General features: G+C 39.0%; 1 protein-coding gene and 1 long non-coding RNA gene across 10 annotated transcripts in view; one reads left to right on the top strand and one right to left on the bottom strand.

The window, feature by feature from the left end:
* Nucleotides 1–25,978, bottom strand: part of CFAP91 (cilia and flagella associated protein 91) — an 86,591-nt gene that overhangs the window by 17,812 nt on the left and 42,801 nt on the right. For all 9 annotated transcript variants that reach the window (XR_009262157.1, XR_009262156.1, XM_058731285.1 and 6 more), the window contains 7 exons: nt 19,140–19,297; nt 16,750–16,932; nt 15,719–15,861; nt 8,504–8,620; nt 7,084–7,155; nt 5,408–5,554; nt 3,706–3,927 (listed from right to left, as the gene is read on the bottom strand). Coding sequence is in view for 7 of the 9 variants with exons in the window: in XM_058731285.1 (XP_058587268.1) it covers nt 3,706–3,927; nt 5,408–5,554; nt 7,084–7,155; nt 8,504–8,620; nt 15,719–15,861; nt 16,750–16,932; nt 19,140–19,297 (1,042 nt within the window). In the remaining 2 variants the exon portion in view is untranslated. The remainder of the gene's footprint in view (nt 1–3,705; nt 3,928–5,407; nt 5,555–7,083; nt 7,156–8,503; nt 8,621–15,718; nt 15,862–16,749; nt 16,933–19,139; nt 19,298–25,978) is intronic.
* LOC131512499 (uncharacterized) lies at nt 445–9,458 on the top strand. Its single transcript, XR_009262158.1, has 3 exons — nt 445–598; nt 1,131–1,230; nt 9,044–9,458. It is a non-coding gene; the product is annotated as an uncharacterized LOC131512499 (long non-coding RNA).

Genomic DNA, 25,978 nt, shown 5'->3' on the forward strand with positions numbered 1-25,978 from the left:
TTTTAACTTTCTGGTCAGTCTGTTTCTAGTCCACCTACCTGCCCATTCTTGGCAGCCCCTATCCATCTAGCCCATTTCAGAATTATGGGTCTTACTGAGGGTGGGCAGTACAACACTGCAGAAAGATCATTGGCTTCAGGCAATAACCCCGTTTTGGATCCTGGCTTTGTTCTCACCAGCAGTGTGACTTGATCAAACTGCCTGGCTGTGGCAGAGACTAAGAGGTATTTCCCAACGTCCTTTCTCTCCTTCCTCTTACATAACAGAGCCCGTGAGCCAAGACTATATTTCCTAGTTCCTGTAGTTCTGGTTGAGGGAGTACATGCAGAAATAATTTGTGCACTTTCTAGGAAGGATTCTTAAAGGGACTTTGTTTTTTCTTTTCTCATTTCATGGGGATGTAATGCCGGAGAACCAGAATCATCTTAAACTGCCATGAAGGACAGAAAAGCAGAAAGCTACAAGGATCCTGGAACTCTGATGAATTTTTGAACTATCATACCCTGGACTGCTGCTGCTTTAAGCTTTCTGAAATTGTGAAATAGAACACACATTTAGAAAAGTGCACAGTGATAGATGTACAGTGTAATGAATTAAGGTAAATCCAGTACCCACGCAGCCACTGTGAGAATTCTAGGAGGCTGCTATTGGTTCTTCCTGACCACAGCCCCTTTCCACTCATGCTTTTATGGAAAACACTCCCACTTCTCTACAGTTTTGCTCCTTAAGTATGCAACTGTAAACAGTACAGTTCAGTTTTGTCTGTTTTACCGGTAGATGCACAGGAAGTATCGTAAGTATCAAGTGTGCCATACTTAGTTTTATATGCATTCTGTCTCAACAGATTTTGAGCTTCTTGGGGGAAGGATACCTTTATATTTTGTGTCTGAATATTTCTTTGCACCTGAGATAATGCTTTGGGACTCAGTAACAACTCAGTCCCTGTTTTTCTTGAGTGGCACTGCAGCAGGACTCTGAGTATGTAATGTTTAGTGTACCTATGCTTGTAAAACACCAAGTCCATAACCTTAAATCCCTAGACCTTCCCTATGGATGAGACCCAATGACCAGTTTAATACAGTATCAACCACGCAAGCAACCAACCAAAATATATTTGCTGACTGTCTTAGGTGCAGAGATCTATGCTGGTGTTGTGGAACAGGCCAAGGGATATACAGTATGCTTGCTCTCATGGAGCTCACAGTCTTCTTCAGGAAGCCAATGATACAGGTGAGTCGTATAACAGTTCAGAGGTGGCAGGTTTAATGTGGCCCACCTCTAGCAGTATACGCACTTGTGTGTTTACATGTATCTTTATAAATGTGTCAGTTTCTGGACCTGTTTGTGTTTGTATGTGCTTAAATGAAAAAGGAAACATATAGGTGGCTGTATGTGCATTTACATGTGTTTCTCCATGTCTTTGTTAATACTATATACCCTGCATTGTGCTTGTCAATGTCTTTGAATATGTGCATGCAAACATGTGTCTGTGTTTCAATATGAGTCCATGACTTTCTGTATCTACATTTCTCAATATATGTTATTTTTCTGGAAATACTTAATGTATACATTTCTGGGTTTTGGTATATTTATGTGCAAGCATATTTGTCTTTAAAAGGGCCATATGAAGGGAGATTAGGAATTTAAATGATGGATGGTATTTGAATCTGAGGTCCACAAATAGATACACTGTTTACATAAATGGTCTTTAAATCAGGCTGGGAGGGTCATCTTAACCCTTCCTAGAAATGGCTGACATTTCCTGGGGTCATTCCCACTTAGAATTACCTTCCTTGAAGCTCTTACCTCCTTCTTCCTTTCTGTGTTTTTGAGCATACTGGTTTCTGTGCCCCTTTCCTTTTTATTCTCACCCCCAGGTTGATTCTTCTCATCCCAGCTGGTTTTTCCTTAGTGATATTAGGTAGGGATAGTAAGTTTTGCCGATAATTCCTAAGTCTCAAAAAGCAACTCTTTTTGAAGCAAAATGTGTTAGGATGGTAGGAGGCTAGAGTATGGATTATAGGCTCATACACATTATAGATGATCTGCCACTCCAGCTAAAAAGCTGTACTTGACTATATGTAACTCAAAACTTAAGTTGTATAGAAGGAGAGCAATCTGTTTGGTTAAAAAAAAAATTGAAATCCACACAGAAAATACTATTCACAAATCAATCCTAATTCTATGAGAATTGGGTAAATCCTGAAAATCTTAGATCAAATAAGATCTCAAACGGATGCATATTTTTTAACTGAGGAGCTCAAAAGTATGCACACATACAATTCAGACAGTCCTCCTGGACAAGAAATTCTTTATGTTCCAAGTTTGCTCTTTCTCTCTGTCCCATGTGTCCCACATCTAGTCCAAGGGAAACTCTCACACAGCCTTTGCCTTGACATATTCTGGGTGTGCTGGCCACCCATACAGCCTCATCTGTGTCCACCTCCAAAGCATATGGTTAGCCCAGCTCCCCTCCTCTCCATTCCTAGGGGGTCAGACACCCTAAATGGAAGAATACTTATAAAGCTATCCAGTGACTACAGAAAAAGAAACCAACCTCTGGGTGTATTTTGGTGTCTGTGTGTGTTGGCAGGGGGATAGCACAGCACAGTCCCTTTTAAAGAAATCTTCCTCATAAATCCCCTCCAATTTTAACACTTGAGCTTTTATATTTTTTTATGTTTTTGTTTTTTTTTTTTGAGAGAGAGCATGAGTCGGGAGGGGCAGGGGTGGAAAGGGAGAGAGAATCTCAAATAGGCTCCATGCTCAGTGCAGAGCCCAAAGTGGGGCTCAATCCCACAACCCTGGGATCATGACCTAAGACAAAATCAATCGTGAGATGCTCGATTGACTTTATATCTTGAATTTATATCTTGCTCATTATGCGTTGGTCAGAATTCTAATTTACCAACCTGGTACTCTAGTTTGTCTTTTTTTCTTTTAAGTTTATTTACTTTTTTTGAGAGAGAGAGAGAATGAATCCCATGCAAGCTCCCTGCTATCTGCAGGGAGACTGGCATGGGGTTCAATCTCACAAACCGTGAGATTATGACCTGAGTCAAAATCAAGAGTTGGAGGCTCAACCAATTGAGCCACCCAGATGCCCCTCTTGTTTATATCTCTAGCCAAAACCTCTTTTAAGTTCCATCTTGTCTATCCACCTGCTGAAATGACACCTCCACTAGAATGTCTTGAACCTAATATAAATCAACTTCCTGTTTCCACCCCTGCCCCTAAACTAATTCCACTAATTCCACTCGGAAATAGTACCATCATCTTCCCAGTTACTTAAGCCAGAAACTATACATCTTCCTTGACTTCCTGTTTCTCATTGGCCCAAACTACTTCAAGAGCCTCCTTCCTGATCTCCTGTTCCCACTCTGTCTTCCATCCAAACTGTTCTCCACACAGCAAGCAGAGTAACGTTTAAAATGCATCACTGGGCCTCATATGTTTCCTTCATGAAGCTTACTATATTTTCTAATTCTACACATAACTGCATGTTATCTAAGTATTTAAGCCCTAGAAGAAAAGGGACCATGACTGGTTTCCATCTGTGCCTAGCATATCGCAGGAACTCAATACATATTTGTAGAACGCAATGAAAAACAAAAAACAAAAGGCATTTCATATAATGAGTTTCATTTGGTTTGACTCAGCTCCATACACACAAGCAGCCTCCAGACATCCAGCTGCCCCACTTACCTCCTTAAATATCTGGTCCTCCTCCCGCAGGCGCCTTTGCTCCACTTGGCGCCGACCACTCTCCTCAGCTTCTCGCATCCTCCGCTGCCGCTCAGCCAGCATGGCAAAAGCATGGATCCTCCTCTCTTCCTGTAGTCTCACCAGCTCTTTGGACAGGAAGTCAAACATGTCTGCCAGAACCCTTCCTTCCAGTCCAGCCAAATGGTTTTCAACCAGTGACACCTGAAAAACATTTTTAATGATACAAATTCTACTACTCACGATGATTTGTAAGGAGGGTTGCTGGACTAGCCAGAACTCTTGGTCACTTCACTTTCAGAATGCACTCAGTGTTTATTATCACTAGACCAGCCCCATCCCAAGTGTTCTTACTATGAAAACTTAGGATACAAACTTAGACATGAGAAAGCGGATTGCTCAGTCCGTCACTGATAGATTATAGTCCTCAAATTATGAGGAGGACTTAGCAAAACATTTCTATTAGTATCCACACAAATTGGGTTTGTCTTTCATTTTTATCCAGAAGGTAAAGTGCTTCTATCTTCCCAGACATGAAAGGAAATGTCAAGGTTTTTATTTAAAAATTTTTTTGGGAGTTCAATAAAATAGTGTCCCCTAGAGATTCACTCAGATACCTTTTAATTTTTTAATGCTTCATCCTTTGACACAAGTTTGGGGAATTTTAAGATCCTGAATAACATGAAAGTAGAAAACCGTGGTACTTTTTATTCTTTTAAATAACTTGAAAGTCATTAGGAACTATCTTTGAAACAGAGTAGGAAAAAGCCTACAGGGCACTTTTCCATCCAGTTCCTGGGTCTTCCAGGACATTGTGTTCCCATCTGAACAGAAGTGCACCCCAGCTCTATCATTTGCAGGGCTCTTCTTCTTTCTCTGGTCCCTCTGTTGGGTCTCACAGTCTGTGGCTTTTTTCCTCCCTCCCCCAAACTGAGACCATCCACAAGCCTGATGTCATGTAAAAGCAATAATGTACTCATTTCTAAGCTGCTTACCATTTGTGCCCAATTCCACATGGCACAAGCATTAATGTGCATTACTAAGGGTGGGTCATACTAACTTCACTTTCATATAGCTTACTTTCATATAGCACTATACTGTGCAAATTGATTCTTTTTCATATTGATTTATGGATTAGTGGGAGAGATAGTAAAAGTATGTCCACTCTGTAGTCAGCACCATTAAAAACTCTATATATAGACAAATGCCAGAAGAAAATAGGAAAAACATTTACAGTTGTTGGGGTAGAGCTGCAATTACCAGCTGTTGTCAGGTGACACTGATGACATCACAGAATACCATGAGATATTAACATATTTAATATGCAGTTTAACCAGCCTGAGCTATGTACAGCTCCAACACCCAAAGTGCTGATATTTTAAAATAAATCTCATGTCTATCTTTTTTTTATTGCATTTATTATTTTTTATTCTGCCAAGCTCCCACTGAAATTTGGTAGAATCACCAAATATTTTTTAAAAGGGTTTTTTTTTTCTTTGCAAATATAAGATCATGCTCAGTTCAGTGAGGGCATAGCCCATTCCATTTCTGGACTGCAGCAGCATTGTTCCAAAGTGCTGACTGTTGATAGAGTGATGGGATTGGGGGGAATGTTTCTTTTTTGTCATTTCATTTACTATTATTATAATGCCACTTGTGCAATAATAAAAATCCAGGAGACAACCTTGTGCTCATGCAAGTTCCTCTGTCGCTGTAAGGCCAGGGTCACTTGCTTCTCAGCTTTCTTCAGCAGCCTGTCATCTTCTTGTAGTGCATGGCTGGTGCGCAGCTCCTGGATCAACTCCAGTCGCTTTTCCTTGCCTTCAAACATCTGTATCAAATCAAATAAAAAAGAGACTTGCAATTAACATCCCTTGTGCAACACATCAGGACTCATCCAGGGACTGGTGAGGCACTTGTGAACAGTGGGTTCAGTCCTGCGTTCTGGGACCACAGGGCAGGGGTGCTCCAGAGAGCTAGAGGTCAGCTCCCTTTTCTACACCTCCAGCTGCTCAGGTAGAGAAAGAGCTCAGTTATCAGTTGTTCACTCAGTTTCTTAAAATGTCTCTCGAAGACAAAGTGGTTACTACAGGAGTCATATTAAGAAACTAGAACTGGAGTGCCTGGGTGGCTCAGTTGGTTAAGTGTCCAACTCTTGATTTTGGCTCAGGTCATGATCTCACAGTTGTGAGACTGAGCCCTGAGTGAGGCCCTGCACTGGGCATGGAGTCTACTTGGGATTCTCTCTCTCTCTCTCTCTCTCTCTCTGACCCTCCCCAACTTGAGCATGCATTTGTGCACATGCATGCACACACACACACTCTAACATAAAAAATTTAAAAAAAAAGGAAACTAGAACCTTCCCCTCATTTTCTGTGCTCCTTCCCTAAGATGCCTGAGGATGGTATTTTTCATAGCCATGTTTTCTTTTCCAAGAGATCTGCCCCTGGTTTGTAATACGGAGTCAGCTCTGACATTTTTCCTGGGAAATTTTCAAAGAGAGTAAAGAATAATGCTCAACACAAGATGCTCACCCAGCTTCCCAGACTTACTAATTATAACTGAGTCTCTTATGAGTTATAGCTGTGTGAGGAGAAAAAAATTTTTTGCTGGTGCTTTATATTAGTCCACTTTAAAAGTGAAGTATGTTTGTACAAATAATGTGGTGAAGGCTTTATAGTCAGGAAGACCAGAGTTGAATTTGCTAGCAGTTAACATAATCTCAGACTCAAATCACTTGCCTGTAAAATGGGGCAACTGATAGAAAAAAAGAGAGATGATATAAGTAAAGCAAAGAAAATATAATGTGAGCTTATACTATGGCTTTAAAACTGTAGTTATTATTACTTTGCTATTTATTATTCAGGTGTTGCTAGCTATATGCCAACTCAAATAATTATGACTTTGTGGAAAATTAGGGAATCCACTTGGTTTGTGATGCCTTAATAGTAAAAATTCAGGGGCACCCACTGACTTAGTTGGAAAAGCATGCAACTCTTGATCTTGGGGTCAATGAGTTCAAGCCCTATGTTGGGTGTAGACATTAAATAAACTTTTTTAAAAAGTCAAAATTTAGGTAGGAAAATGGCTGGATTTAGCAATTCTAAGGAAGATATTAATTTCACTTTGCCCTGGTTACAACTGTGACCAACAGCAAGCAGGTCCTTTCTCTCTTTGACACTGTGCCACCCACTTGGACAAACTGGAACAGAAGGGAATGGGTAGGTAACTTGAGAGTATAGAGTTCCAGAGGACAGCAGGGTGCCAGAAGGAATTCACCCCAAGGAACCAAGCACATATGCGTTCTATAAATCCATCCTCAAAGGAGAAGCACAGGACCAGTGGTTGGACCCTACACACCGTGTTCTGAACGACTCTTCCCCGGAGTAACTTTTGAAGGTAGATCACAGCCATCTCTATATCTTCTTCTTCCTAAAAGAACAAAGTGAGAACCAAGCAGCTTGAGAAGAGCAGCAGTCAGCACGAAATATTTTTTGAAGACTCAGATCAAGCAAAAGGGACTGTGCTAGATGCCAGAGACTTAAAGAGAAATAAATGAGGTCTATACTCTCATTGAACATATAGTATTTTAAATGCTACTGGATTGTTAAAATTCATTCTTTTATAATGATAAGACATCATTACAAATCATAACAACAGCAAAAAATTCATGCTATCCCTACAATTTAAGCCATTTTCATTTTTCTATACTCCTTTCCAGCAAAATCTTTCTTGAAGCAACAAGTATTGCTTACACCATCCCTTTTGCAATAGTTTTTTCATGTTTGATCAAGAGTAGACAAGGAATAAAGCTAGTTTGTGTCAGAGTCTAGAGTAAGGTGTTTCTCACAAGAATTTAGATAAGCTGGTAAAATCAGAATGGACAAGATTAGCCATCTACAAAAATCACCTTAAATAACTGTGTCAAAAGCAGAAAGCAGAGTCTGCAAATCTAATTAAGGTGCCTCTAAATGCAAAAGAAAGCAACAGAAATCAATAGCATTCACACATGTGAAAGACAATGTGTTAACCACAGGGAGTGATTGGCATAAAGTCTAGCAAAGGGGATGTCCAGAAGCACATCCTGGCAGTCCCTCCACACAGGTGACCCATCAGAAGCCCTAATGAGATCTCCTGTCAACTCCCCTCCCTCTGACAACCTTCTCAGTACAATCTGGCTTCTTGTGAGAACTGCCCTATCCTGGGAGATGATGGGCTGACCTGCTAAGAGGTCATCTACCAGGCATCTACCAGGCAGTTATCCTTCGGTCAAGCAGGACGTTTGGATTGTGGCATCTCTAGCAGTTTCTTGGAGGTGGAGGCTGTCTAGTCTGAGTCAGTCCTAAATCCTGACTGACTCTGGTACCTCACCCAGAGTTTGGAGATCTACAAAGGTGAGGTATGACTCTGGTCAAGGTGACCTCTTTGAGCCAGTCCTACCTCAGAAGCCAACCTGTCCTCATGACATCTCTGGCACTTCACTCCTCTCTGACACCAGCTGTCATCAGCCACCTCCCCATGTGGGCAAGATGGTTACAGTAACTGATCATCATTCAATCTTCTTTTTTTATTTGACATACATGAGGATTACCTTCTGATGCCTATTTTTCTTGGAAAGATTTTGTTGTGCTTATTCATGTGTGTTTGATGTTTGAATCATAAGAATAAATGCCATATAAGTCATATCTTGAGAAGGTAACCCTGTTTGTTTCTAACTCAAACTATCTAAGAACAGACAGCAATACTGAATTTAGCATTTCAAATCAAATTTCAAACTTACATTGGAACTCATTTCCAAAGTTGGAGTTGGAAGGCGAGGTTGAGGTAGTGACTTTCTTTGAAGAAAGCGCAGAAGTTTCTTTGGTTCAAGAACTTTATTCTTCTTATCCAATATTGCCTAGAATAATAACACCAAGTAGTGTCATTCTTTACCTTTGTATTTTCTTCCACTACCAGATCTAGGCCATAGTTCTGAAGATCAATCAGAAATTATCTTCTCTATGGTTATGCTTGGACAGTTTGAGAAAGTCCAAACCCAGGTGCTTCTGTGATCCAAGGGATGTTATGATGTTCCTAAAGATCAACTAACCACTGGATAAACATGGCACATATTCTAGGTTTATCCATTTTAATCAAAGATTTGGAGGACTTAAATTATTTTTTTTTGAGATTTTAAAAGGTTCTCTCGTATATATGCAAACAAAACCCCAACTCCTATTCTTTCACAAGAGCCTATTATCTGTTTAGAATAAGTGCCTGGGCAATAGAAAATTTCCCTGTGTCATAAATGATGGAAATATTTGATGTTTTGTTGCTATAGGGGAATTGAGGAGCATTCAAGGGCAACTGTCTCAAAGTGAGGAGCTTTCCTTTGGCAGTGAAGGCCTGCACATCATGATTCTTGAAAATGAACTTGTTTCCTTGTGAAACAGTGTGTGTGTTCTGATTTCAACATACGTTTTATTTGTTTTACTTTTGATCACCAAAAGTCCCCCAAATTATATGTAACAGGATTTTGTTCACTGGTTCTATATTCAGCCACAGGAGGGGATACTTTTAACTTAAAAGTATCAAAAATTCTAATCTCTGTCTTTAAAAATCATACTTTAGAATCACATTTTTCTGGGGCTCCTGGGTGGCTCAGTCAGTTAAGCATCCGACTTTGGCTCAGGTCATGATCTCACAGCTTGTGAGTTCAAGACCCGCATCGGGCTCTGTGCTGACAGCTCAGAGCCTGGAGCCTGCTTCGGATTCTGTGTCTCCCTCTCACTGCCCCTCCCCAACTCACATGCTGTCTCTGTCTCTCAAGAATAAAATAATAGAATCACATTTTTCACCACATAATTTTTACATTAGTTTTCCCACAGAAAACATACAGAAGTGATAAAACAAGCACAAAGCCAAAACTTGAAATTAGTAAAAATATGCAAATTGAGTAAAATTTGAAACCATATGAAATTACTGTGGTTGTAATAGAACCTCTGAGTTTCTACAAAATAAAACTGACACAAGATATATATAACAGCTCTAATATATAACAGCTTTACAATAACCACAACTACTGAATCAATAAAAGCAACAGCAATCAAAAAAATAATAACTCTAAACACAGGCATCTCTTCAGTGATAGGCCCTAAATAGCACCGCATGAAACCACTTTAAAACCAGTCATTCATAATATGTTGGTATCGATCTGGGAAAACAGGCACTCACATACACTGCAGCAATTAGTACATCATTTATGCAAGAAATTTGTCAATATCCATCAAAGCTATAAATGCAGGCATATTGTGGGCCAGCAATTCCATGTCTAAGAATTTTCTTCTAGATATTTTCACACATGTACCGAGTTATATACAAACAAGATTACTCAATGCAGTATTACTTTTAATACAAAAAACTTGAGACAATATAAATAACAAGAGGGGATTGGTTAAATATGGCACATTTAAGCAATGATATATCATGCAAAAAATAATGTAACGTAATTATGGGATGATCTCCAAGATATATTAAATAATAAAAGCACAGACAAAACCATGTGTATTATATACTAACATTTGTGTAAAAAAAAGTTTAAAAAGATACTTGGAACTGCATAGCTGGGAGACAGGGATAGAAGGTTTACATTTAATACTCTCATAGAACTCCTGAATTTTGAACTATGTGGATATTTTTCCCAGTCAATAAATAAATTCTAAATATGAGAGAAAAGAAAGAAAAAAATCACTTAAATTTTGAAAAAAAGCAATTGGATTTTTACAATTAAAAATGTTTGGTCAAGAAATCCAATCAAAATTATAATAAAACTAACAAAAATATTTGAGAATTTCTTCAATCTCAGTCTTATCATTGTCTTGAAAAATAAAGTTCCCAGGGAGAGAGAAAGGAACATGAATGAATATGAGAATATCAAGGAAATGCTCTTACCAAACAATACATTTTAACCTGCTTAAAAGACAAACTGGCTAGGCAACTGAGTTTAATCCATAGTTTTCATAAATGAAAGAAAGAACTGATTGTTACACTCTTTTAACCTACTTTAAGATGTAAGTAATTTGACAAATCTTCAAAAATATATTCCAACCTAAATTACTACCAAGAATAGCCTGAAAATATTGTACTGTGGAAATTCTTTTATGCCATTCTAGATATTTTTCTTCCATGATTACTGTGACATAGCCCATAAAGTATTTTTTAAACCTTATACCACCTGTACCTTCATGTTTCTATGATTCTGAATTCTCAAAATAATGTTAGCCATAAGACTAAAAGCAGATACACTGTCTGGACATAAGCCTGATATTTAGTGATTCTCTTCAATTCAAACCAATATTCTAAACTAACAGACTCCATACAATGGCATCTCATCCCAAATCCAAAAGGACATATAAAAACAAGGACAATAAAATAATGTGAATCCTATGACCCCATCAGCTACAACAAACATTAAACACAGCCCAATGTCTAGCCAGATTAGAATAAATCCCACATTATGCCTATTTACTTCAGTTCTTATTGCTTGATAACAGATGTCAGGCTATCAAAAACATTAAAAGGTATTCCAAAGGAAAGGGGGAAAAAAAAACCCCACAAAAACACAGTCTAAAGAGAGAAAGCAATTATCAGAACCAGATTCAGATAGGACATAAATGTTGGAATTATCAGACAGAAAATTTAAGATAACAATGATCAATATTATGTTAAAGGCTCTACTGGAAAAGGTAGATGACATGCAAGAACAGATGAGTAATGTAAATAGAGACAGAAACTCAAAGAATCAAAAGGAAAGGCTAGAAATCAAAACACTATAACAGAAATGAAGAATGCCATCAATGGCTCATCAGTAAACTCCACATAGCTATAAAAAAAAAAAAAAAAGAATCCAGGAATTTAAAGATAGGTCAATAAAAACTCCTCAACCTGAAATGCAAAGAGAAACAAACAAATAAATACAACAAAACATCCAAGAACTGTGAGACAATATCAAAAGGAGTAATGAGTGCAACTGGAATGCGAGATGGAGAAGAAAGAGAATGCAGAATAAATATTTGGAATAATAATGGCTGGAAACTTTGCTAAATTAATGACAAACACCAACCTACAGATCCAGAAAGCTTAAAAAAACGCCATGAAAGACATACCTTAAACACACACACACACGCACACAAACACCACAGGCATATAGTATTTAAATTAGAGAAAACCAAAGACAAAGAAAGAAATCTGAAAGAAGCCAGAGGAAAAAACACCTTAGCTACTGAAAAACAAAGATAAAAATTATAGTGGAATTCTAGTCAGAAACCATCCATGCAAGAAGAGAATGGAGTGAAATCTTTGAAGTGTTGGGGGAGGAAACCCCACCAACCTAGAATTCTATACTCCGTGAAATCATTAACCAAAAGTGAAAAGATCACAATTTTATACTTAACTGCTTCAAAGGATACCATCAAGAAAGTAAAAAGACATCCCACAGAATAGGAGGAAAATCTGCAAATCATTTATCTGATAAGGGTAGGCCTCAGAATATATACAGAACTCCTAGACCTCAACAATAAATAGACATTAAAAGTAATGTCTATAATAAACAATTAAAAGACAACCCAATTAAAAAATGAGCAAGGAATCTGAATAGACATTTCTCCAAAAAAGATATACAAATGAAAGGCATATGAAAGATGCTAAAATTCATTAATCATTAGACAAAAGCAAATTGAAACCACAGTGACATACCACCTCACACACACTAGGATGGCTATAATAAAAAGATGGGCAGTCACAAGTGATGGCAAAGATATGGAGAAATCAGAATCCTTATACATTCCTGGTAGGGATGTAAAACAGTGCAACCACTTCTGAAACAGTCTGGCAGTTCCTCAAAAAGTAAAACATAGTTACTATGTGATCCAGTAACTCCATTCCTAGATCTAAAGCCAGGAGAACTGAAAAACTTATGTCACTCAAAAATCTGTACACAAATGTGCACAGCAGCATTGCTTAGATAAAAAGGAGAAACAACTCAAATTTCTATCAACTGATGAGCAGATAAACAAATTGTAACACATCCACACAATGGAATATCATATAGTCACAGAAAGTAATGAGGTACTGAGACCTACTACAACATGGATGAACTTTGAAAACATTATGCTAAGTTAAAGAAACCAGACACAAAAGGCCATATATTGTGTGATTTCATTTATATGAAATGTTCAGAATAGGCAAATCCATAAATTGAAAGATTAGTGGTTGCCAGGGGCTATGGGGAAGAGGGTAATTGGGAGTGACTGCTAATCGATATGGGGTTTCTTTTGGGATAATAAGAATGTTCTGGAATTAGATAATGGTTATGGTTGAACAATCTTGTGAGCATACTAAAAACAACTGAATTGTATATTTTAAAAGGGTGAATTTTATGGTATTGAATTATATCTAAAAAAAATCATAAAAGAGAAACGAAGACTTCTTGAGACAGACAAAAACTGAAGGAGTTCTTTACCAGGAGACCTGTCCTGTAATAAATGGTAAAACAAGTTCTCCAGGCAGGAGAAAAATGACATTGGTCAGAAACTTGCATTTCTATAAAGAAAGGAACAGTGGCACAGAAAGAATAAATGAAGGTAAATTAAACTATTTTTTCTTATTTTTAATTGATCCAAAATATAACTGTTAAAGCAATGATAGTAAAAATGTATTGGGTGATTATAGCCTATGGATCAGTGAAATGAACGACTACAATGCCACAGGGACTATAGGGAGGAACTGGGAATAATCTGCTATAAGGGAAATGCACTATTTGGAAAGTGATAATATTACTTGAAGGTGGACTTAGATTATTTTATATGTAAACTCATATACTAGTTCACAAGACAAGCCTCACTAAATTTCAAAGAATAGGGATTCCTGACCATAGAGCAAATGAGTTAGAAGTTACTTCAAAAACGAGTTAAAATTCCTGCATATTTGGAAATTTCAAAACTTAAATACTTACAGGAGCAAAAACCATAACAGATGTTTTTAAAAAGTTAGATACTAATAAACACTTCATATCAAAACTAATGAAATATACCAAAATCAGTGTTTTGAAGGAAATGTTTAGCCTTAAATACTTTATAAAACTGATGAGTGCCTGAAAATTAATGAGCTACATGCCTACTTTAAGTTAGGAAAAGAACTACAAAGCAAAAAGAAAGAAGAGAGAAAGACATAATATGAATGGGAGTTAATACAATTGATAAAATATCTATAGTAAAGAAAATCAACAAATTTGGAGGTTCCTTCCTTGGAAGAACAATACCAAGAAAATTAATAAGCCTCCAGTAAAGCTGAATAAGAAAAAAGAGTTAAAGCACAAATAAATAATATTATGACTGAAAAAGTAGGCACGGTTATAGATAAACACTAAGAAGATTATAAAATAATACTATCAACGTATGCCAAAAAAATTTGAAAAGTTAGGTGAAATGGACCTTGTAAAGAATGTAATTTACCAAAACAATGCAGAAAGATCTGTAAATAGTACAGAAATGAAGGAGTGGTGACAGCTTTCCCATGAAGGTAACATCTCAGATAATAATTCTACCAAACTGAAGAAACAGATCATCTTAAGCTTAAACTCTTTTCAGAAGTAGAGAAGAAGGAATACTCTGCAGTCACTTAAGAAGACCTGTATAACTCTGACACCAATACTGTACAGAATCAAAATGAGAAAGAAAAGTAAGGCCATTTCACTCACAGATATAGAATCAAAATTCTGAAAAATAAACTAGTAAATCAAATCCAACAATGTATTAAAAGTAAGATAAAACACCTTGACCAGGTTAGGCTCATCCCCAGTATGTAAGGATAGGTTAATGTTTGTTTAAAAAAAAAAGGCAACTATAAATGTTCCTAATTATAATAATAATTTTAAAAAGAAAAATATATAATTATCTCAATAGATACAGCTGAAACATGTGACAAAATACAACATGAACACATGATTAAAAGCTTCAGTAAATTAGGAACAGAAGAGAACTTCCACACCCTAACAAAAAGTATCTACTAACACATCTTACAGAAAGTGAGAGAATAATGAATGCAGAGTTCAAATGGGTAAATGGAGACAGGGGGATGAGGTGGGAAGAACCACATAAATACACATGAATTACTGTTAAGGTCCTAATTTTTATAGTGAGTATGGGCTCCCATGGATTCTTATTCCATTACCAAAACCAACTGAACAAACATACGTGGACCAGTGGGGAGATTATGTCGTGGACCAGAGAGTCTCAGTGTAGTTCCTACAGATCAGCATTACCTGGAAACTTGTAACAAATGCAAATACTCCAGCCCCACTTCTGACCTACTCAATCAGAAACTTTGGGGTTGGGCCCAGCAACACGTGTTTTAACAAGCCCTCTGGGTGATTCTGATGCCTGCTAAAGACTGAGCAGCACTATCATAAACCACGAATTCTAGAGTCTATACACCTACAGTCCAATTAACACATGGGAAGCATAGCTGGTGGCTCCTCTGTACTTGTTTCATGGGGACAACCATTGCACTTTCTCATTTAGTTGAGCTTTAAACTAGATCAGAGAGGCCTTGAATGTGACTCCCTGTTACCCTGGTAACAAATCTAAAAGGGAGAAGATGAGGCCTAGTACACTATTAAAACCAGCAGTAATTCCTAACACTAGAAACTTGCTATGCCTCAACGTAGTCTCAGATATTATGGAGATCCAAAGTCAGAACCACTTTTAGGAAGTAACATGACTTCCACCAAGAAATTGGAGAACAACCTCCAAGAGATTTTCCTACAGTTTGAAATGAGGAAAAGAAGCATATTCATTCAGCATAGCAGAGGCAACTTCCAGAAGAGAAAAATCTAAGGAGGAGAAAAAATGTAGAGTTATGTGTTGAGAACTACTGGACATTGCAATTTTGGAGGTATAGTATTTCACTGCAAAAGTCCCACTAGAAGCATCTTGTCTATGAATAAGGATTATTATACCTTATGAACCTCTGCCAACTCACGGTCCATTCTTGCTGCCCTCTTGAGAAAACCAGCTTTCGTGGTAGTGACTTTTGGCTTTGGAGGTCTGATTCGGGGTTGTGTCACAAAATCTGGGAGACATGACTCAAGTTCAACTAATCCTACAGGAAAGAAGTACATGTTTTTTAGTATTTGGTGTTTAAATTTAGCATTTTGAAAGCGTATTGTTAGTTTTAGGAGCTATTTGCCAAGTCGTTTCATTTAGAATTATTGATGAGGTAGAGCCCACATAATTGGAGTGGACCCAAAACGTAAAGCAAATTTCTGCATAATTAACTCATGTTCTCAGTGACTTAAGATTGTAAAATGAGAATCCATTCTAATAAAATATTTCCCTACAAAAATTTAGTAAATTCTACGATAATAATCAAGAGAAAATTAATGGTCATACGATACATGGGATCATCATTCTAAAGTAGATGTACACAAATTTATCTTATTCTGCTCTGGAGATGATCAGCCAGAGACACAAGTTCAAGAGTGTGACCATCAACTCATGATCTTGGCCATATACATGATGCTTCAACTTGTCAACTAAAATTTAAATAATCTAAATAAGCTTCTCTTGGACTTTATAAGAGGTACAGCTCTATGAATTTATCCCCTGGTTATCCATTTCCTTGCCCACTAGTTTTCTAGCACTTCTTAAAGGGCTGATTTCATTATATATTTCTTGTTTGCTTTGAAAATCTGATATAAAAGCTTTTTCAGTTTCATTTTTGTATAACTTTATTAGTGACACTGAACAAGTTTAAATGTTTAGTAGCTAAGCATTGATACACTGTTATATAGTATATCCATTTATTTGAGTCTTAGCAGTTTTTATTGGTTTGTATGAACTCATATTAATAATATTGAATGTGTTCATTGTTATTTCTTGAAAATATTTTTACTTGTTGTTTAGCCTTTAATCCAATACTTCTTTCTCTTCTAGTACTTTAATCTAATACTCCTCTTATACTGGACTTGTTATCATGTAAACATCTTACCTTCATAGGTGTTGAGATAGTGGTTTTTTACTACAAAGTCCTCTGAGTTGTTATCAGGGAAACGACCAAGGCGAGACAAAGGCCCATAGACCTGGGATGCATAGTCAGAATAATCCTTGATGATATTTCTTCTCTCCAACTTCCCTTCTATATTCTTTCCCTTTCCCACAAGTTTCCTGATTGCTAGAATAAAACATACCTCTGTGACTATCTCCAAAATATAGTTCTAAACAAATGCATAATAATAGGCCAGTTTTGTTTTTGTTCACAGAGAAACTACTGAACTGTGCAGTCATGAAGACCACTCACTGCAAACAGAATATAACACTAAAAACAGAGGTTAGTCCTCTGTGTGGCCCAGATCCTCATGAGACAAGCGGGAGTGACAGAAGTTGAGTCAATTAGTGTCCTCAATGGGTACTTGTCAAAAATCTTTTATAACTGGGGCACCTGGGTGGCTCAGTTGGTTGAGCGTCCGACTTTGGCTCAGGTCATGATCTCCTGGTTCATGGGTTTGAGCCCTGCATTGGGCTCTGTTTTGATAGCTCAGAGCCTAGAACCTACTTCGGATTCTGTGTCTTCCTCTCTCTGCCCCTTGCTCACTTGTTCTTTCTCTCTCTCAAAAATAAATAAACATTAAAAACTTAAAAAAAATTGAATAACTGCATTCCAAGCTCTGAGGTAAGAAGGTGTATTCAGCAAAAGTCTTCCAGGCTTACAAATGAAACTCAAAGTAACTGAAAAATACATGTTCAGGGGAGATTTGGAGAATTATTTTCTCCCAGGAGAATAATTGCAAGGGAGGGAGACTACAGGTTCTTCAGTAATCTGACCATCTTGGTTAACAATAGAATAAAGCACAATATATCCCAGCTTAGAGCTCTAGAAGTGTTTGGCAGTCAGAGGGAAAAGGCTGAGCTGTGCACATTCAGAGTTCATTCATCTAAGGAGTCATGCTTGCTACCTCCACCGGCTCCTTCTCTTTCAGCCCTATCACAGAGCCAGCCGGTTTGAAGGCTCTATGCTGTGTGCTCTCAATGCATGCAAAGTCATACTGTGGGACTGCCAAGTCTTGTTGCAAGAGGCAGCTGCATGCACCACTGCTGACTTGTGGGTGTTTATGTTTGACCCTCAGTGCTTCTGTGTATAACTTGGGGTTTTAGAATTAAATAAAAATAGTTAACATTTTATTATTTACCTACAAAAGTTAGTCAACTCATCATTAGTTATACCAAGTACTGAAAAGAAAAAATGTTGACAATGTCTAACTACATACCTCGAAGCTAGTTAAAAGTTATTTTCACACACACACACACACGACAAGTTCAGGGGCATATAAGTGAGAGCAGACAATAGGTGCCTCACTTATGATGGGAGGGAGTGGGGTCCTTGAAGGCCTCCCTGAGGAAGTGACATTTGAGTTCTGTCTTAGCCAGGGTTCCCCCAAAGGCAGAGCATGAGACAAAAGCAGTTGTGCAAGCAGTTTATTTGGGAGGTGATCCCAAAGGGCAGGAAGAGAGGGACAGGGGGAGTAAAAAAAAAAAAAAAAGCTACTCAACCCATTGTTAGTATTGTGAAGTGCTGAAAAAAAACAAAAAACAACTGTTGAACATGTATACCTAGCATCTAGTTAAAAGTTAAAGTTCACTAAAAATAATTTTATGGAATTAATTTTTATAACTGTTTTACTTTTGCTAGAAAAATAACAAATTTGATTTTTTAAGTTGTAATTACATTCTGTTATTATACATTAAATTGATAATTTGCATATATAATTGATACATTACAATTTTATAAGTAAATTATATTAAAAGTTACTAAGCAAATAAAGCTATAAAGCTAAATCCTAATAAGTTAATTTTTTAAATTTTAATTTAGTTTTTATATAGTCCTTAAAAATTTTTTATATAGTCATTCTTAATCATCCACTGACTACTCCTTTTATATGTACAGATACAATACATAAACAAATCCATGGTATTAAAATTTCATGGGAGGGGGCAAGCAGGAGAAAATATGTCTACATGTCTCATTTAAGGGAAATAATTTTAAAAAAGGTTGAGAAATTGGGCTCTCTGGGAACTCAACCCATGAGACTGGAGAGTCTCATGGAGACTACTCTCCCTCTCTCTCCCTCTCCCTCTCTCTCTCACACACACACACACGTGCGTGTGCGTGCCAATGTCATTAACTTGACTACCTGTTAGAACATTACTACTTGGTTTTCTTAGAAATTTTCCTCCAGTCTTCTACTTTTGAAAGTAACTCTTTTCCTTTATTCATTTAATAACACTAGGACTCATAAGAATTCTATCTAAATCAGGTTAGGTCAAAGATTCAAAGCAAAGCCAACTTTCCCATTTTCTTCATTGTTCATATTGCACCTTTACCTGATACATGTCTGTGCTGAATCTGTGCCAGTTTTGCCTCCTTTGCTTCCTGCAGTTTAGACCACTGGGCATTCAAATGCTTCATGTTCACTTCATTTTGATTCTCATCACGCTTCTTCAGCAGCTCTTTTAGGACTTCCAGGCGAATCTCCTGCAGTCTTTAAATTACCAAACATAAAGAAGTATGTGGTATCTCCAACAGAATGTTCTACTAGAGAGAAAGGGAACGCCTGCCATAAACAGGATCTTCTCTTTGGGCTGGTATCATATTCATGTATTTTAAAAAGATCACTCTGGCAAAAGTGTGACAAATGGATTAGGTGCTTGGGGAGGCAACTCAACAATAAGTCTCTCTATAATAGGACTATGTCTGGGTGTAGTTCTGAAAGGCAAAGAGAAGTATGGCAGGTAAAAAAGGAAAAAAGGGGGGGGCGCTCTCAAGGCAGATGAGCCTAAATGAACAACAAAATGTATGTGCACAGTTCCAGGTCGACAGATATTGGCTAGAGGGTTAAGTAATAGGAGTGATGAGAAAATGAGGCAGCATGCTTTTTTTTTTTTAATTTTTTTTTCAACGTTTTTAATTTATTTTTGGGACAGAGAGAGACAGAGCATGAACGGGGGAGGGGCAGAGAGAGAGGGAGACACAGAATCGGAAACAGGCTCCAGGCTCCGAGCCATCAGCCCAGAGCCTGACGCGGGGCTCGAACTCACGGACCGCGAGATCATGACCTGGCTGAAGTCGGCCGCTTAACCGACTGCGCCACCCAGGCGCCCCGAGGCAGCATGCTATCTTAAGGAATAAATGTGAAAATGCCAGGGTCTGGCATATACAGGCACTCAGTCAATCTTTGCCTCCCTTCCCCTTGTCTTCACCTTGTTCTCCCAGAGCTACCTTGCTCATGTGTATATAACCATGTATAGATGACTTCAAAATCTGTACCTCAAGCCCAGGTATTTCTAAACCAGAATTCCTGTCTACTTGAATTTCCAGCTATCCCCTGACAACCTCAAAAACGCCTGCTCATTTTGTTCCCCCAGAAATCTACTGTTTCTTATCTCTTCTTCCCTCCTGTAATGATTCCTCCTCTAAAGCACTTCTCGCATCTATTCCCTAGCTCATGTTTTTGTCAACCCTCTCCTAACTTGGACTCTAGTTGCTAATCTAGTCTCTCTTCCTTCCAATCTTGCTCCACACAGCTGTCAAGATTTTCCTTCTTAAAATAGAATTTGAATATTTTACTCTTACTTAAAAATTCATAGACTAATTCATTCAGCCACTCATTTGTCAAATATTTATTAAGTGCTCACCGTATGCCAGGCAGGAAACAATGATGAACAAGATAAAACACCTTCTATCAAGAAGCACTGTTCTATTGGAGCAGGCATATCAACTAGCATTTTATAAGACAAGGAGATACATACCAGACCAGAAGAATGAAAAGACTGTGGGAGAAGAAATGACAGAGCATCTATGTTTAGCACTATTCCCAGTAGATGTGGGGAAGGTTGGGAAGGCTTCCTTACAGGAGGCATTAACTCTGTAGTCTTGAAGATAAACAAGGATTGAGATTTGCCACATTGACAAGGAAAAAGCGATGCCTAAGCAGAGGAATCTGAATGTTCAAATCAAAGGGCTAGAGACAGAGCAAATAGGTCATGCTGGCAGGGGGTCTCAAAGTGAACGTAGAGGGGAGGGTGTGGAAGTAGTGACAAATGAAAATGGAGAAACAGGTATTTTTTAAAAAATAAGCCATACACCAATAGTCACCTTTCTCTCTGGAGTTAGAAATCCAAGGTTTGGTTCTCAAGTTCATCACTTACCTCAATTCCTTCAGTCATAAAATGCACGTAATAGTATCTATCTATCCATCCCATAAGGTTGTTGTGAGTATTAAATGAATTAACGTCTACAATGTGGCAGGACAATGGTTCTCAAACCTAAACATGCATCAGATTACCTGGAGCCCACGGCCTGACTCAGTAGGTCAGAAATACCTACTGAGGAGTACTGGGGAGGGGCCTGAAAATCTGCATTTCTAACAAGTTCCCAGGTAACGCTAATGCTACTGGTTTGTGTATCACACTTTGAGAACTACTGGCTTGGAACAAACATGGCTCCAGCACGTGGTAACCTCTCCACAAGTGTAACATGCTCTACGAATATCATCGTCATCACTAATATTATCATCTACCTGATGGCTTCTTACCCTTCAACACCCAGCTCAGAGGCTACCTTCTCTCAGTTTTCCCAAATCTCCACTCACTCCAAACAGAAGTAGCCAGAAACATTTTAAAGGTTTTTAATGTCCTTCTGATAAGAATATACCTCTCTAAATTGCAGCACTAAATTTAATTTTCTACAGACAGGATTGGGTACCTGATACCTATTTTGCCCCAAAGTACTTTACATTCTATTAGCTGCAAGCTTTTACCAAAACATCACACAGTCTGGATTCAGGGTTAATAGAAAGTGTTGTAAAAAGACAAACATATTTTGAATTCAGAACCACGTTGAGTCTAACTCTCCTGGTTCTTAACTCTAAGCACACTGTCAGGGGCCATGGTAGCATTGCTATGAGTAACAAAGTGCCTCAGCACAGCCTGGAACAAAGAACAACCTCAATAAGTTCCCTTTCTTTCCTTTCTTTCTTGCTGGGGAGCTGGAATTTGGGGGTTTTCATCATTTCTACACCTTCCAAGGACAGCCTCATTACTGAAAATACATTAGTTAAATGACTGAAAACCAGAAGTACCTTGGCATATTGTTGTTTATCCACCGTGAGTTCATTTCCTAATTGAGGAATTCCACAATTTGTCTTTAAAGTAGAAAATGCCCCTGTTAGCTGTAGCTAAAACCCAAGGTGTCCTGACTGTGAATCCAGTACGAGGGGGAATAAGAGACAGTATTAGCTAGGAGGCTGATGGATACGAAGAGGGCCAAGGCCTAGGCAAAATGGCATTGGGAATGAACAGAAAGGGTCAGTTTGACTGTTGCAGTCACTCTGGAAAACAGTATGGAGGTTCTCCCCAAAAATTAAAACTAGAACTACCCTACGACCCAGCAATTGCACTACTAGGCATTTATCCAAGGGATACAGGTATGCTGTTTCAAAGGGACACATGCACCCGAATCTTTATAGCAGCACTACCAACAATAGCCAAAGTATGGAAAGAGCCCAAATGTCCACTGATGGATGAATGGATAAAGAAGATGTGGTGTGGAGGAGGGAGGGAAGATGGCGGTGTAGGACGACGCTGGGCTCACTGTGCATCCTGCTGATCACTTAGATTCCACCTACACATGCCTAAATAACCCAGAAAACCGCCAGACGATTAGCAGAACGGAGTCTCCGGAGCCAAGCACAGACGAGAGGCCCACGGAAGAGGGTAGGAAGGGAGGCGAGGCGGTGCGCGCTCCACGGACTGGTGGGAGGGAGCCGGGGCGGAGGGGCGGCTCGCCGGCCAAGCAGAGCCCCCAAGTCTGGCTGGCAAAAGCTGAGGGGCCTGATGGACTGTGTTCCGACAGCAAGTGCGACTTAACGTCTGGGAGGTCATAAGTTAACAGCTCTGCTCAGAAAGCGGGAAGGCTGGAGGACAAAGGGAGGGAGAGCTGCTGAGCCCCCGGACAACAGAGCTCAGTTTGGTGGGGAACAAAGGCTCTTGCCAGCGCCATCTCCCCCGCCCATCCCCCAGCCAAAATCCCAAAGGGAACCAGTTCCTGCCAGGGAACTTGTTCGCTCCATGAAAATGCCCAACTCTGTGCTTCTGCGGAGCCAAACCTCCGGCAGCAGATCTGACTCCCTCCCGCTGCCACAGGGCCCCTCCTGAAGTGGATCACCTAAGGAGAAGCGAGCTAAGGCTGCCCCTCCTGCCCCCGTGCACCTTGCCTACCCACCCCAGCTAATACGCCAGATCCCCAGCGCCACAAGCCTGGCAGTGTGCAAGTAGCCCAGACGGGCCAGGCCACCCCACAGTGAATCCCGCCACTAGGAGAGGGGAAGAGAAGGCACACACCAGTCTGACTGTGGCCCCAGCAGTGGGCTGGGGGCAGACATCAGGTCGGACTGTGGCCCCGCCCACCAACTCCAGTTATACACCACAGCACAGGGGAAGTGCCCTGCAGGTCCTCACCACTCCAGGGACTATCCAAAATGACCAAACGGAAGAATTCCCCTCAGAAGAATCTCCAGGAAATAACAACAGCTAATGAACTGATCAAAAAGGATTTAAATAATATAACAGAAAGTGAATTTAGAATAATAGTCATAAAATTAATCGCTGGGCTTGAAAACAGTATAGAGGACAGCAGAGAATCTCTTGCCACAGAGATCAAGGGACTAAGGAACAGTCACGAGGAGCTGAAAAGCGCTTTAAACGAAATGCAAAACAAAATGGAAACGATGACAGCTCGGATTGAAGAGGCAGAGGAGAGAATAGGTGAACTAGAAGATAAAGTTATAGAAAAAGAGGAAGCTGAGAGAAAGAGAGATAAAAAAAATCCAGGAGTATGAGGGAAAAATTAGAGAACTAAGTGATACACTAAAAAGAAATAATATACGCATAATTGGCATCCCAGAGGAGGAAGAGAGAGGAAAACGTGCTGAAGGGGTACTTGAAGAAATTATAGCTGAGAACTTCCCTGAACTGGGGAAGGAAAAAGGCATGGAAATCCAAGAGGCACAGAGAACTCCCTTCAGACGTAACTTGAATCGATCTTCTGCACGACATATCATAGTGAAACTGGCAAAATACAAGGATAAAGAGAAAATTCTGAAAGCAGCAAGGGATAAACGTGCCCTCACATATGAAGGGAGACCTATAAGACTCGTGACTGATCTCTCCTTTGAAACTTGGCAGGCCAGAAAGGCTTGGCACGATATCTTCAGTGTGCTAAACAGAAAAAATATGCAGCCGAGAATCCTTTATCCAGCAAGTCTGTCATTTAGAATAGAAGGAGAGATAAAGGTCTTCCCAAACAAACAAAAACTGAAGGAATTTGTCACCACTAAACCAGCCCTACAAGAGATCCTAAGGGGGACCCTGTGAGACAAAGTACCAGAGACATCACTACAAGCATAAAACATACAGACATCACAATGACTCTAAACCCGTATCTTTCTATAATAACACTGAATGTAAATGGATTAAATGCGCCAACCAAAAGACATAGGGTATCAGAATGGATAAAAAAACAAGGCCCATCTATTTGCTGTCTACAAGAGACTCATTTTAGATCTGAGGACACCTTTAGATTGAGAGTGAGGGGATGGAGAACTATTTATCATGCTACTGGAAGCCAAAAGAAAGCTGGAGTAGCCATACTTATATCAGACAAACTAGACTTTAAATTAAAGGCTGTAACAAGAGATGCAGAAGGGCATTATATAATAATTACAGGGTCTATCCATCAGGAAGAGCTAACAATTATAAATGTCTATGCGCCGAATACTGGAGCTCCCAGATATATAAAACAATTACTCATAAACATAAGCAACCTTATTGATAAGAATGTGGTCATTGCAGGGGACTTTAACACCCCACTTACAGAAATGGATAGATCATCTAGACACACAGTCAATAAAGAAACAAGGGCCCTGAATGATACATTGGATCAGATGGACTTGACAGATATATATATATTTTTTTTTTTTAATTTTTTTTTTTCAACGTTTTTAATTTATTTTTGGGACAGAGACAGACAGAGCATGAACGGGGGAGGGACAGAGAGAGAGGGAGACACAGAATCGGAAACAGGCTCCAGGCTCCGAGCCATCAGCCCAGAGCCTGACGCGGGGCTCGAACCCACGGACCGCGAGATCGTGACCTGGCTGAAGTCGGATGCTTAACCGACTGCGCCACCCAGGCGCCCCGACAGATATATTTAGAACTCTGCCTCCCAAAGCAACAGAATATACTTTCTTCTCGAGTGCACATGGAACATTCTCCAAGATAGATCATATACTGGGTCACAAAACAGCCCTTCATAAGTTTACAAGAATTGAAATTATACCATGCATACTTTCAGACCACAATGCTATGAAGCTTGAAATCAACCACAGGAAAAAGTCTGGAAAACCTCCAAAAGCATGGAGGTTAAAGAACACCCTACTAACGAATGAGTGGGTCAACCAGGCAATTAGAGAAGAAATTAAAAAATATATGGAAACAAACGAAAATGAAAATACAACAATCCAAACGCTTTGGGACGCAGCGAAGGCAGTCCTGAGAGGAAAATACATTGCAATCCAGGCCTATCTCAAGAAACAAGAAAAATCCCAAATACAAAATCTAACAGCACACCTAAAGGAAATAGAAGCAGAACAGCAAAGGCAGCCTAAACCCAGCAGAAGAAGAGAAATAATAAAGATCAGAGCAGAAATAAACAATATAGAATCTAAAAAAACTGTAGAGCAGATCAATGAAACCAAGAGTTGGTTTTTTGAAAAAGTAAACAAAATTGACAAACCTCTAGCCAGGCTTCTCAAAAAGAAAACGGAGATGACCCAAATAGATAAAAATCATGAATGAAAATGGAATTATTACAACCAATCCCTCAGAGATACAAACAATTATCAGGGAATACTATGAAAAATTATATGTCAACAAATTGGACAACCTGGAAGAAATGGACAAATTCCTAAACAACGAGACTCTTCCAAAACTCAATCAGGAGGAAACAGAAAGCTTGAACAGACCCATAACCAGCGAAGAAATTGAATCGGTTATCAAAAATCTCCCAACAAATAAGAGTCCAGGACCAGATGGCTTCCCAGGGGAGTTCTACCAGACGTTTAAAGCAGAGATAATACCTATCCTTCTCAAGCTATTCCAAGAAA

The sequence above is a fragment of the Neofelis nebulosa genome, chromosome 5 (genome assembly GCF_028018385.1).
Source record: "Neofelis nebulosa isolate mNeoNeb1 chromosome 5, mNeoNeb1.pri, whole genome shotgun sequence".
In the NCBI taxonomy this organism is placed as follows: Eukaryota; Metazoa; Chordata; class Mammalia; order Carnivora; family Felidae; genus Neofelis; species Neofelis nebulosa.